This window comes from Macaca fascicularis, chromosome 3 (assembly GCF_037993035.2).
Source record: "Macaca fascicularis isolate 582-1 chromosome 3, T2T-MFA8v1.1".
Lineage (NCBI taxonomy): Eukaryota > Metazoa > Chordata > Mammalia > Primates > Cercopithecidae > Macaca > Macaca fascicularis.
In genome coordinates, this window is record NC_088377.1 from 163,942,877 (window position 1) to 163,956,206 (window position 13,330).

The 13,330-nt window shown below is 34.8% G+C and overlaps 1 protein-coding gene across 9 annotated transcripts in view; it reads right to left on the reverse strand.

The window, feature by feature from the left end:
* The window catches only part of CADPS2 (calcium dependent secretion activator 2), a 573,333-nt gene that overhangs the window by 19,864 nt on the left and 540,139 nt on the right, over window positions 1-13,330 (reverse strand). For all 9 annotated transcript variants that reach the window (XM_045388493.3, XM_045388491.3, XM_065542514.2 and 6 more), the window contains one exon: window positions 6,598-6,705. In XM_045388493.3, coding sequence (XP_045244428.1) covers window positions 6,598-6,705 — 108 coding nt within the window. The remainder of the gene's footprint in view (window positions 1-6,597; window positions 6,706-13,330) is intronic.

Consider the following 13,330-nt stretch of genomic DNA (forward strand, 5'->3'; position numbering starts at 1 on the left):
TAATATAGCAACAAATAACATAACATATAACATAGCAACAAATTGTTATATGTTGCTATATATATAATATATATAATATATATTATATATATAGAGAGAGTAACAATTTGTTGCTATGTTGCCCAGGATCTTCTTGAACTCCTAGACTTAAGTGATCATTCTCATGTTGACCTCTTGAAGTGTTGGGATTATAGGCATGAGCTACCCTGCCCAGCTAGAATACTTCTATATCGTGGAATTATAAGACATGCAAGAAGGCAAAGATGGTCTTCCATCTCAGTGAGTTCCAGCCTGCATTCCTAGTAAACAGGCTGATTACATACACAAAGAAACTCGCCCAAATAATATGATTGAAAAAGTACATTATCAGCGCTAAATGCATACAACCAAGTGTACTGTGAAAGTTCTATTTAATGGTCACTCTTATCTATGTTTTGTTGATTTCAATTGTGTATTGTGAAAGTTCTATTTAATGGTCACTCTTATCCATGTTTTGTTGATTTCAACCATTCTCAGGAAATCAACATAGTAATAAACAATCTTTAAATACATTAAGAATAGCAGTGTTAATCTTACCAAGAATGAGTAAATTCTCACATCAAAATGTTTGGGCACTGATGTGAAACACTAGCTCAAAAGTTCTGGGCAGGCTGGGGGTGGTGACTCATGTCTGTAATCTCAGCACTTTGGGAGGTGGAGGCAGACAGATCTTCTAGGGATAGGAGTTTGAGACTAGCCTGGCCAACATTGTGAAACCCTGTTTCTACTAAAAATATAAAAATTAGCCAGGCGTAGTGATGCATGCCTGTAGTCCCAGCTACTCTGGAGCTGAGGCAAGAGAATCATTTTAACCTGGAAGTGGAGGTTGCAGTGAGCCGAGATTGCACCACTGCATTCCAGGCTCAGTGATAAGAGCAAAACTCCATCTAAAAAAAGAAAAAAGTTCTGGGCATATCCCCCTTTCTTAAAATTTGGGAGTCCAGAGGCAAACAAGAGCATGTAAGTGCAAAATCAGTTTCATTTTGAGAAGCACATTCGGTTACAATATTTTCATTATTTTCTTTTTATCTTACACTAATAGGCTACTGAATCCATTTATATAGTATAGGTCAATTTTACTTAAAATGTTTAATTTAGAGTTTCTTTACTGGAAAGTAAGCATTCTTTTCAGAGAAAGTCCTGGGAAATTAATCCTTTATAAAATGCTGTTTGGATGAATATAACTGATTAACTATCATTTAAAGAATTACTTTAAATTTTACAAGACATCATAACATTAAAAAAATCTTGTGGAGATGAAACTCCTCCACAATTAAACATTTAATCAATTTATAACAAAGAGCATGTTTAATCTGCATGATTTACCAATTAAATATTGTACCCTGATGTGTCTTCAGCATCATGAGAGCTAAAATGAGATAGTTCCCAAGGGATTCAAGGTGGGCAGTGCCCAATAAATGCACAATGGTTTAGAGAGTTAGGTAGGTTTAGTGTCTATCTGGGAAAATAAGATGTGCTTCAGTCAACTCTCAATTACCTCCACATTTCAACATTCTTGAACCTTGGAAAATGACAAGAGAAATGCTGTTGTGGTCATTACTACAGATGTCAGTTTTGACTTCTGAAACATCACTACTTTCCAGCCCAGAGAGCCAAAGCTCTGAAGAAATGTACCGGCATCTCTGCTGGCACATGTATACCCATGTGTGTAGCTTGTGCTACATGTTCTGAAACCTAAGAGAGTGAGCAGCCACTCTGCCTAGGAAGAAACATCATAGTAGGCATTAAAAATGGAATTGAAGAATTAGAAAATCTTAGTCATACTTTTCATATTGGGATTAGGTTGAAGTTGGTTTTGATTTGATAAAAATTTTAAAAAGACTGCTGACAATGATGTCTTATGTGTTAAAAAAAAAAAAAAAAAAGACATTGGGGTAAGAGAGAGAGCCTCAAAGCAGAAAAACTTTCTTTTGGTATATCATGATCTTTCCTACTACAGGATAATTTCTTTCAGGTTTTCTTACCCAATAAGTCACTTTTTTAAAATTGGAAAAGTAAATGTAGCATGTAAATTATAAACTTAGCATGTGCCTCAGTGGCCACGTAAGAGGCAGAGATACCCTCTGTTTAAAACATCCTGGTCACCTGGAAACACTGAGCCTGAATACAGAGTATATGTATTGCAACTTTTAAAAAAAAATTTGGATTTCAGAACCACAGTGATAGATATACACAATGTCATATAGCGCAGCTATTTTTGTAGATAGATTTTCTTTTCTATTAATTTACTGCACATGCTACTGCTTCTTGGGTGGGACACTTTGTTTTCACCTGGCTATCACAAAATAACTTAGAAATTACTATTCTGAAGTACAAGATCCTTTATGCAACCAGCCCAGTAATTTCTGTCATCATTGCTAACATTAAAATTGGTTTAAAATCTGGAAGAGTTTCAGAAATCATCTGGAGTTCCAGACCAACATCTTTAGTTTACATGTACTAAGTAAACTGAGTCTTACACAGATGGCATAACTTTTTCAAACTCAACCAGATATTTAATGGCAGAACTGTGGTTGGAACTCAAGTTCCTGCATTCTCGGACCAGAGCTTTTCCCATAACACTATTTTATCATTTCAGATTTTGTAAGTCAGAGGTAAGGTAGAGACAGCATAGATTTTGAAACTTGAGAATACGATTTCAAAGTTTAACTCAACAATCCACAAATCACTTAACTTCTCTGAGTGGGAGATCGTTTTAACCTAAAAACAGGAATAAAATGGGATTGACGGGATCTAGCCTAGGAGCTTGGAAATGATATAGGTGAAGCACCTAGCACATTTCCTGGAACAAGGAGGTGGCCAGGGAATGGTAGTGGTGAAAGCTATGGCTATTATTTTGATAGTTTGAAAAGATTAAGGATGTACCTTAAACAAACTTAGTTTCCTCTGTTAACATCATGGACCTGCTATAATTTATTTATACTTTTAAAAAATTATTTCTGTTTTAAGCAAAAAGTGTTTTGTAAATGTGACTACTTAGGAAGTGAATATAATGCCTTCACATTTGTCTTAATATTAGCTTTTGTGACCCTCAAAGGATACTTTTAATTTTAATATTTCAAGATTTGATGTAAAAATTGAAGATTATCCTATTTATGACCTTTAAGGTAATGCACATTTTATTCATTTCCTCTTTCATACTTTGACATTAGTGACTTGTTATTGGAGATGGGAATGATAGCAGCAGTGCAGAATGCTCCAGAAGCAGATTTTGTGTGGTAAATGGCTGTGTACGTTGTACACTGAAAACTCTTGAAGATATCATTCTCATTCCTAAATAATTGGGCACAAATCTAGGGCAATGTCATGTTTTTGGTCTTAAGCAATAGCACCTTATTTAAACCAAACCCTGGGGTATTTAATCACAAAAATAAGGAACAATCAAGATGTTTAAATGATCAAAAAGTTATAGAGGTCAGGGATACTGTGAATAGTTAGTTACTACACTCAGGGGAAGTTCCACAAACTTTTTAACATAGCCGCATCACCTGTAAAGACTATTTAGTAAAACATGCTTTCCAAAAATGTTGGGGGCAGGGTGAATATGTTTTGCAGACTAATTGTTTTATATAAAAATAGTGTTATGTGTGGTATTTCCAAAACTAAGTGAATTTCTTGAAGAGTTTAAGCCCTCATGTTGCATGACCCGGAAACTGTAGCCCTTGTTTTCTTATCTGGGTTTTGTTAAAACAACTAAGTTTTAACTCATTATAATATGTGTGTAGGCATGTTTTCACTTGCATCTGAAGATAACAAGATCCATTTACTTACTTATATAGGAAATACTCTAATTGGAATAGCAAAAGTTTGTCGTGATGCCTGAATGAAATTATTCTCTTCAATCTTTATCTGTAATAGGCTAAGGTTGCTAACAGTATTTATAGGGTCATTATTTTCAACTGTTTTTTGACACCTAACAATATTATTTTAGGCTCTAGCCAAGTGGATTTCCAATAATTATATAATGTCTCTCAGTAATGATCTGTTGCTTAAGATACACATTCTACTTTACCTTTTAACACGTACTTGATAACCTCTCATTTTCTAACTGTAATTGAGGCAAATTCAGTCTTGGCTAATTAGGGGCTTTTAGATCCCCTCATACATGTTATTCTTGATGACAAATCAACAGAATTAGGGTCTATTCTTATTTTTAAATAAAGTAATTAAAAATGTGCAATTTAAAAATATTAGAATGTTTAAGGACATTACAATTATTTTACAAATAACAAGTCCAATGTTCTACCGGTGATATTCAAAATACAAAACCTTCACAACCAAAACAGAATGATTGCTTATTAAGGGTTACTTTTAGACCCACAGCCATGTCAGATGCTTAGGTATTGAATGAAAGTATATATAACAAGGGCAATTAAACTAGTGTCATATTTTAATGTTGGCCTCCTTAGAGCCACTTTAGTTCCCTCTGTCTGTTATTGTTGCCACAAAGAAAGTCTTCCAAAGAACTTCAGTGAATGAAGAGGAGTTGGAAGTAGAGAATAACTTCAAGGAGAAAAAACTACCTTTATAATGAACTGATGTCAAGAATGGATTGCAGTAAATAGGTCACCAAGTCAAAAAACTGAAGATGTTCAGAAGGTTCACCCTCTCCCCTTGACAAATCTATCTACGATGGTCTACTTATAGAATGGCTTTAACTCTTCATCATAGAAGATGTGCTTTAGCTATTCTAAGAAGAAACATAATGGGAATAACATCAACTCAATTTCCCTCTTCTGTTCAACAGTTTTGAAAATCACCACATTAGCAGAAAAAGTAAAAGAGAACTTGGAAATGGAACATATGCTTGTAAATTCAGAGCAATACCAAATGGAAGCAGAATTTGCTAATATGGTTTCAGTATTTTGTAAAAGAGCCAGCTGGATGGATAATTTTTCTACCCCTGCAGGGCATCAAAGCATTTAGAAAATCATTTTTTTCACACATATTAACACTTAGCTTATTAAAACAGGTGATACTTTTTATTGTAAGATGGCCTGAGTAAAGGGTAGAAACAGAAAACATGAAAGATAAGATTCATTTTGACCACCCAAACTGACAGTGAACACTGACACGAGAGACCATGGCAGAGAGGATGACGTAGCAGGACCTTCTGTAACTGCCACAGCTGAAGTGTCACCATGAAGCCCGTGAATTGCTGTTACGAAAACATTTGCAGTAACTTGCATAATTAAATGAAACTGCCAGAAAAGCATTTCTAAAATGCAGAGAAGATGTACATAAATAAATAAGCTTCAAAGCAAATATTACATTTAGGAATCTGTATTGTGGTGAATTATGCAAAGTTATGTCACAAGCAAAGTATCATTTCCTTTGAACTGACTGTAAATTACAAACGAATGACAACATTGTTATTTAAATTGACTGCTCTCTTAGTCTCTTTTACAGATACTGAATAAATGAAACATGATGATCACAGCATACAAAACCACAATCCTCATTTATAGGCATTGTCATGCCTAAATGAAGACCTTAGTGCTGATAAAACTGTGATATTGCATATTTAGCACACATCAGTACTTTATATACAGATAAAAATGTTCAACAGCAGAGTGGCAGACACTGGGTTTACTGTAGCTTATTTGTTTAACTGTAGAATATCATATTGACTCAAAACATCTTATAGTAGGGACCACATCCATTAGAACATGATTCGGTTTATGGAATGCTACAAAAGGCAAGTGAAAAGATGCTGAACACCATAGTAAAATTATTATTATCTAGCTTGTTATAACTAACCTCAGGTTTTTGAGACTCATTCTAATGGTGACAATTTTCATGTAGAAAAGGAAGCTAATTAAGGCTTCCATCAGCAGTCAAAATAAGTATAAAAATTATCAGCGATATTAGCTACAAATGAAGAGGAGTTGGAAATGGGGAATAACTTCAAGGAGAAAAAGCTTCTACCTTTATAATGAACTGATGGCAAGAATGGATTGCAGTAAATAGGTAACCAAGACAAAAAACTGAAGATGTTCAGAAGGCACCCCGCCGTCTCCCCCGGCCCACACACCAAAAAATATATCTTTGATGGTCTATTTCTAGAATGGCTTCAACTTTTTATTTTTTTATTTAGTCATTTTTTTGAGACCAAGTCTCACTCTGTCACCCAGGCTGGAGTGCAGTGGAGCAATCTTTGCTCACTGCAACCCCCGCCTTCCAGGCTCAAGTGATTCTTGTGCCTCAGCCTTTCAAGTAGCTGGGATTACAGGCATCCATCACTACACCCAGTTATGCCTTTTTTTTTTTTTTGTATTTTTAGTAAAGACAGGGTTTTGCCATGTTGGCCAGGTTGGTCTCGAACTCCTGCCCTCAAGTGATCCACTGGTCTCAGTCTCCTAAAGTGCTGAGATTACAGGCATGAGCCACCACGCCTGGCCGGCTTCAACTTTTTAGTATAGAAGATAAAGGATCATAGAAAGGAGAGTATGCTTTGCAAACATAGCATCAAAATTCAACTTTTCTCTTTGCAGTTTATCTATGGTGTCAGCATACCTTGCAAGGGAAGTTACTTACATCAAATAACTTTTCTATATACATTTCCTCATTGACCTTTTCTCGAAGAATATCTTGGTTTTGCCGAACAAACATAATATAGGTGTCTGCCAGATCCATTCCTGGTTTCTGTTGTGAAGGAAAAGCAGGGGGAACAAAATAACATCAGGTCTCAATTGTGAAATTATTATTTAATCACACCCTGAAATATAATTTGAAAACTTACAGTCATAACATGAGCTTAAGACTAAACCAACAGTGAGCATCTTCAATACATTCCATAATTAAAGCAAATAAAAGTTTATTACTAATGTTCACAACTTGAGATCAAATTGAAAATACAGAGTTGTAGATCTGTAGATATCTTTTTTGTTTGTTTGTTAAATGGCTATCTTGAAAGGCCAGTATGTCAAACAGTATACATGAACAAATTTTTCCAAAAATTTTCCATGTGTAATTAAATTTATCAATTGCAAATACAATTTACTTTGCATCATCTCTGGCTGGCTTATCAATAATATTTAAAAATGTGTGAGTACCATGGCTCATGCCTGTAATTTCAGCACTCTGAAAGGCTGAGGCAGGTGGATCGCTTGGGTCCAGGAGTTCAAGACCAGCCTGATCAACATGGTGAAACCTCCTCTCCACAAAAAATAAAACATAAAAAAAAAATAGCTGGGCGTGGTGGTATGCGCCTGCAGCCCCAGCTAGCTAGGAGGCTGAGGAGGAAGAATTGCTTGAGCCTGGGTGGTTGAGGTTGCAGTGAGCTGTGATCGTGCAACTGTACTCAAGCCTGGGCAACAGAGCCAGACCCTGTCTCAAACAAACAAATGAAACAAAATAAAACCAAACCAAAAAGTGTTAGCTTTCCTTAGGGTGCCTCCCTCAACTATTATGGGTGTTCAAGGAATACAAACTAAATTTTTTTATTAAGCTGAGTAAATTATGAGGAAGATATTGGGGAAAAGATTTAATATATTACAAAATGAAATATAAAATATCTTGTGGATTATCCATTGCTTCTACTCAATATTTACCAATATTATCTGAACAATTTATTTCCTTTTAGAAATGTGGTAAGAGTATCAATGAACTAGTTTCCTATGTAGAGCCAAAGATGTGGATTAAATACCTTTCCAAAGTTATCTAACATTTGGTGTCTTCTGATAGTAGAGGAGGTAATACAATTTCTCCTTGCTATAGATGCTACAAAGTCAGTACTAGGAAGGGATAGACGCCTGCATGGCTGCTAAAGACTTTTTCTTCTTGATTTATATTTAGCTCTTTCTTGAACTTCATGTAGCTGGACTAGATAATGAAAACTCTTGCTTGTGTCATCTACACCTGGGGTTGGTTCCTAATCTGTATTGAATTATTGATTAGAGTATGACATTAATAAGAACAAAATGATAAATATCTATCATTATGCATATCTGCTACCAGTTAGATAGGTAGATCTATTAGATTAGGTAGATCCATCTACCTAATGACAGATAGGTAGAACTGATGCCCAAATAAGTCAGTTAGCCTTGCATCATTTCATATTCACAGAACACATCTATAACCTTTGTCAGCAGACTCATTTGCAAAAGTAAATATTATAAGAAAATTAGGTGAAAGAGGATACGGGCCATTTAACTATTACCATTGCTGGAAAAAACAACTCAAGGTATACATGTGAGTGATGCTAGGACAGTGGTCACATCTTCTCCCTAAATGAAACACAGTTCTTGCCATTTTTTCTGGAGGGGTCATATTTATATAACATAATAAAATTTTCCATCTCTTAACCAATATATAGTATAGGCAATGAGCATGTCTTACTTATTCCATTTATAAAAAATAATTTGATTTTTTTGTTACAAAGTTATTTCTGTGCAGTAAGAATTACTGCAATTTCTTACTGCTCTTGTATGTAGCCTAAAGGTCAATATATACCACATAAATTCAAGGATCCTTTCAACATCACCCTGATACAACATTAGCTGTAACTTGAAATAACTATATAAATGTCTTTACTAGTCTTTCCTTTAATAGCATTCATACACAATGTTGGCAGTCTATTTTCAAGCTAATGGAGGCAACTTATCAAATTCATTCCTTCACTATTCTAATAATTCTCATGAGCAATGTTTGAAAGTTTAAACAATTACAGATAGTCAATAAAAAAGCTAGACTGTTTTCTTCTTTGGGGCAGGGGAGATCATACATTAGTTTTTCCAGTGAAGAGGCAGGGTAATTTGTACAAAGATTACTACTATTAATACTTGAAGGAGGCCGGGCGCAGTGCTCATGCCCTGCAATCCCAGCACTTTGGGAGGTCGAGGCGGGCGGATCAAGAGGTCAGGAGATGGAGATCATCCTGGCTAACACGGTGAAGCCCCAAACCCCGTCTCTATAAAAAAAATTAGCTGGGTGTGGTGGCTTGCACTTGTAGTCCCAGCTACTTGGGAGGCTGAGGCAGGAGAATCGCTTGAACCCAGAGGCAGAGGTTGCAGTGAACCGAGATTGCACCACTGTACTCCAGCCTGGGTGACAGAGACTCCGTCTCAAAAAAAAAAAAAAAAAAAAAAAAAAAAAAAAAAAAAACTTGAAGGAAACTAACTCCTAAGATACATATTTCTCTCTGTGCCTCTCAAACTTTGTCAAAACACTGAAAATGAGAACATTCAGAAAACCTACTGCTGCAGAACAAAAATGACATAAAAATGATTTTCAACACACAATAGCAAGTTAGCTCAGTATCTGAGTTTCAGGCAAGTACCCAGAAACAGGATGCTAAAATGTACAAAATACCAAGGTAGTTGGGTACAGCCCAGTTGAACTGGAAGTTGAAGAACAGACAAATGGGAGGCTTGTCTTTACTACTATTTCTCCCCACCCCAACCCCATTTGTGTTTCCATCTTTTAAAGGCCACTGCTTAGACATTCAGTTCAGTCAGTCACTAGACCTATCAGTCTCAGTGGAAACTAAGTTATAGCCAGGGAGACTGAATAATAATAACTTTAAACATTCGCCATAGACACTAGGGTAATTTCTTTTCTGTTTCCTTGATCACTTATGAGATTAGACTATCATGAAACACTGTCCAGGAAGAGTTTATCTTCCACCATCTAAAACTAACAAACGGTTTACAGTTTAAGCCTGAAAGAAAATGAAATGCTTTTCCCTATTAGCAGATCCAAGGGCTATAATACTGAAATTTCTAAGTTGAGACAGTTCTACAACTTTATAAGGAAAGAAAAATCTCTGGTTGAGGATATGAGTTTGTTGTAAAAAATTAAGTGTTTCCTTTTCTTTTTAAAATTGCATTTTCTTCCCTTTTGGCAAATTAAGATCCACTTGCCTAAAAAGCAAACCCAGGATTCTTACATTCTTCATTGGAATTATTTCCTTCTTTATCATTGAGCTGTTTACTTATTCTTGAAACTGTGACATATGGGAATTTCACACCTAGTGAATATATTTTCATGTAGCTTGTGGCATGAGTGTATAATCATTAAAAGAATATACATAAGTAAGAGTAACTGCAACAGCTGGTGACATTTACCAATTAGAATTATAGTTCTTTAAAACACTTTATCCTTCATTTGGTGTATGAAGGGTAATTATCTCTGATAAATTGCTGAAAAAGATGTAATTTTCCTTTTAAACAGTTTCTACATACAGTACAAATGTGTTTGGATAGAACACATTATCGCTGGTTCAATGCTCCCATGTGCTAAGACTCTGTTTTATTATGGTGGTAAAATTTACACACTGCAAGTCACTGCATCTAATTCCATTAAGTGTTATCTTAAAAGAAAATGAAGTTTAGTGAGAATAACAACAACTAAGTATGATAGTACATTTTTGTGGGTTTTTTTTTTGGTGTGTAAAACAATACATATGCGTGCACTGTAAAGACAAACTATAACTACACATTCTGATACAAATGCATGACTACCCAATTATATCAAAAGAGTGGCCTGTTAGACTTCAACAGCTGTGGATTTGGATTACCTTTTATTAAGAATATTGTATTCTAGAGAGCCATATTTAGAAATATCTTCTAAATTGGTAATCATAGTTTTCTTAATATGAGAAAAATAACAAAAACCATATAGTCAGTACTCTACGTATTAAATGCCTTAGTTCACTACACACTAACTCTTCCATCTTGTTTATTAAGACAGTAATCTCTAAATCAAAGTAGCAGTTCCTAAATTACTTTTAATCTCATTCAGAAAATAATAGAATTTGTCTAGCACAGTTATAGTAAAAGAACACAAAAATCTAAAAAAATCCCTCATGAGCACAAAGGGATCAAGAACTATGGGAGGAAATGAAGTATTTTAAGGTGAGTTCCTCTGACACTGTATAAGTAACTGAATACATCAGTGAGTGAATGAGTTTAAGAAAGGGTGCAGACTCCAGCATTTTTTTTCAAGCATTAATCACTAGTTAACCTAGCAAGATGAACATGCTGTTTAAAAAGAAGAGAAAAGAATTCCTTGTTAATTATATGCTGCAAACGCTCTTGCTTCCTGCTGCTACACCTAATCCCACAGGTGCAAGTCTTCGCTTTCCCTATTCATGGGTAGGTGGGTGCAACACTGCAGTCATTTTTCACGGCAACAGATTTAGATACAGAAGAAGCTGCTTAACCTTCCACTGGAGGTTAACAATACACTACACAAACACTGTCATGGTGCCTATTTAACAAGGAGACAAATTTTTAAATATGCTATTCCAATCTCAAAGCTTAACTAGAAGCTACAGTGTAATTGACTTAATTTAAAAGTGCACTTCTCATAACCTAGAAAAGCATGCCTTGAAGAAACAATCAAGAGTGGAAGTGTAATATCCTGAGTTATGATTATCTGCATGCTTTGTAAATGAAATACCTGTGTCTGGCCATTCATTACCATTTGAGAAAAAAGGATCATGTAAGATACAAGACAATAAATAACATGTCTTTGAAATTTGAAATTGTAGTAGGAGCAATTTATATCTCAACTCTGGCATTTAAGAGTCAGTAAAAAATTATAATTGATCATAGAACATAGTTCTACAAACACATAATTTATCTCAGGTATTGTTAAAAACAATATTTTTCTTTCACTATTTAATATATCTTTTAATGCTCTGGCATTTATCTATCAATTTCTGTATTTTCATATTTGAATAAAAATGTTCTGAAACTTTTCAAAAGCATTTGAAGTAGTTTAAATAAGTTATATATTCTCACATACTTAAAAAAGGTTTTTTCATATATTCATAATAATGTTGTAAAAAACCATAGTTTGCCAAGTTTTTACAAAGTAGATTTATTATACTGTATTCCCACAGAAAACCAAAAGGAAATACATAGAGATTACAGAGCCTTCTAATTACATTTATGCCAACTTATATATTTAATAAATATGATGGGAAGAGAAACAGTTGATAAAGAGGGAGCTGGATGCAGTGGCTTATGTCTATATTCCCAGTGCTTTGGGAGGCTGAGGTGGAGGATTGCCTGAGGCCAGGGGTTTGAGACCATCCTGGGCAACATAGCAAGACCCTGCCTGTATAAAAAAGTAAAAGATTAGCCAGGCATGGTGTTGCATTCTGTAGTCCCAGCTGCTTGGGTGTCTGAGGTGGGAGGCTGCAGTGAACTATGATCCCACTACTGCCCTCTAGCCTGGGTGACAAAGTAAAACCCTGTCTCTAAAAATAATTTTAAAAGGGGCAGAGAGGAAGACATTTAAACAATGAACAAGTCACAAATATATGCATTTTAAAAATAGATTTTTAAAAACCAGGAATGAAAAGAACTCATTGTTATTTAGAAAAATTCCAAACTATTTTTTAAAGAATGAAGCAGCCAGTCAACATTTGTTAAATTTAGCAGTATTCAAAATTCTATTAACATTATTTTACATTTAGGTACTTTTGACTCCAAATTGGGAGTAGAAAATTCTAAATTAAAAATAATGACACCTACATCCTTTTGAAAACAGTTTTTAGATTTAGAGCATATAATGTGTGTTTTAAGTACGTATATTTCATTCAATCCCACAGTTCTAAGGAGCTGTCCCATTATTGCAGAGTTCTTGCCCTGGATCAGGGTCTTCTGTTACTTGAGTATAGTTGGTAAAGGGCACAATCCTACCTTAATGCTATGAAAGTATCTGATATCAGAATCTATTATAATTAATGCTACTAAAACTTAGGTAGTCATATTACTTTTATTCTTAACAGTCACCTGAATGTTTCACACTATTTCTTCTAAGTAGTTACATAATTTATACATTTATAGGTCTAGAAACAGTTATGTAGCATACTAATGTTACATTTTATTGTATCACTGGGGAAAATCCTTTCAAAGTGAAGTTTCTTTTAAATATTAAAATAAATATTGGATGATAGTTTAAGATATTAGCCTGAACTACTCAAGGAGGCAGGTTAATTTTCAATTGAGATCTATGGGTTTACAATGCCTTCCCCATTTGGGACAAGTATCTTGCTATTTCTGATCTATGGTTAGATGACTAACATCCCAGAGTTTAGAGGAATAGCTGCTAATACGGTAGCACCAAGCGCAGAATGTGCTAATGTGTACACTACCTATGAGCTTTATACTATTATATTCATGAGTAGCAATCATAATGATGATGAAGGTTCTAAATCTCGCAGTTCACTAGCCTTTCCCTCATCTGTCTTCAGGTGTGTCAATTAGAAAATACTACATGATGACTTGAAGAAGTAAATGACGATGAAGGTTCTAAA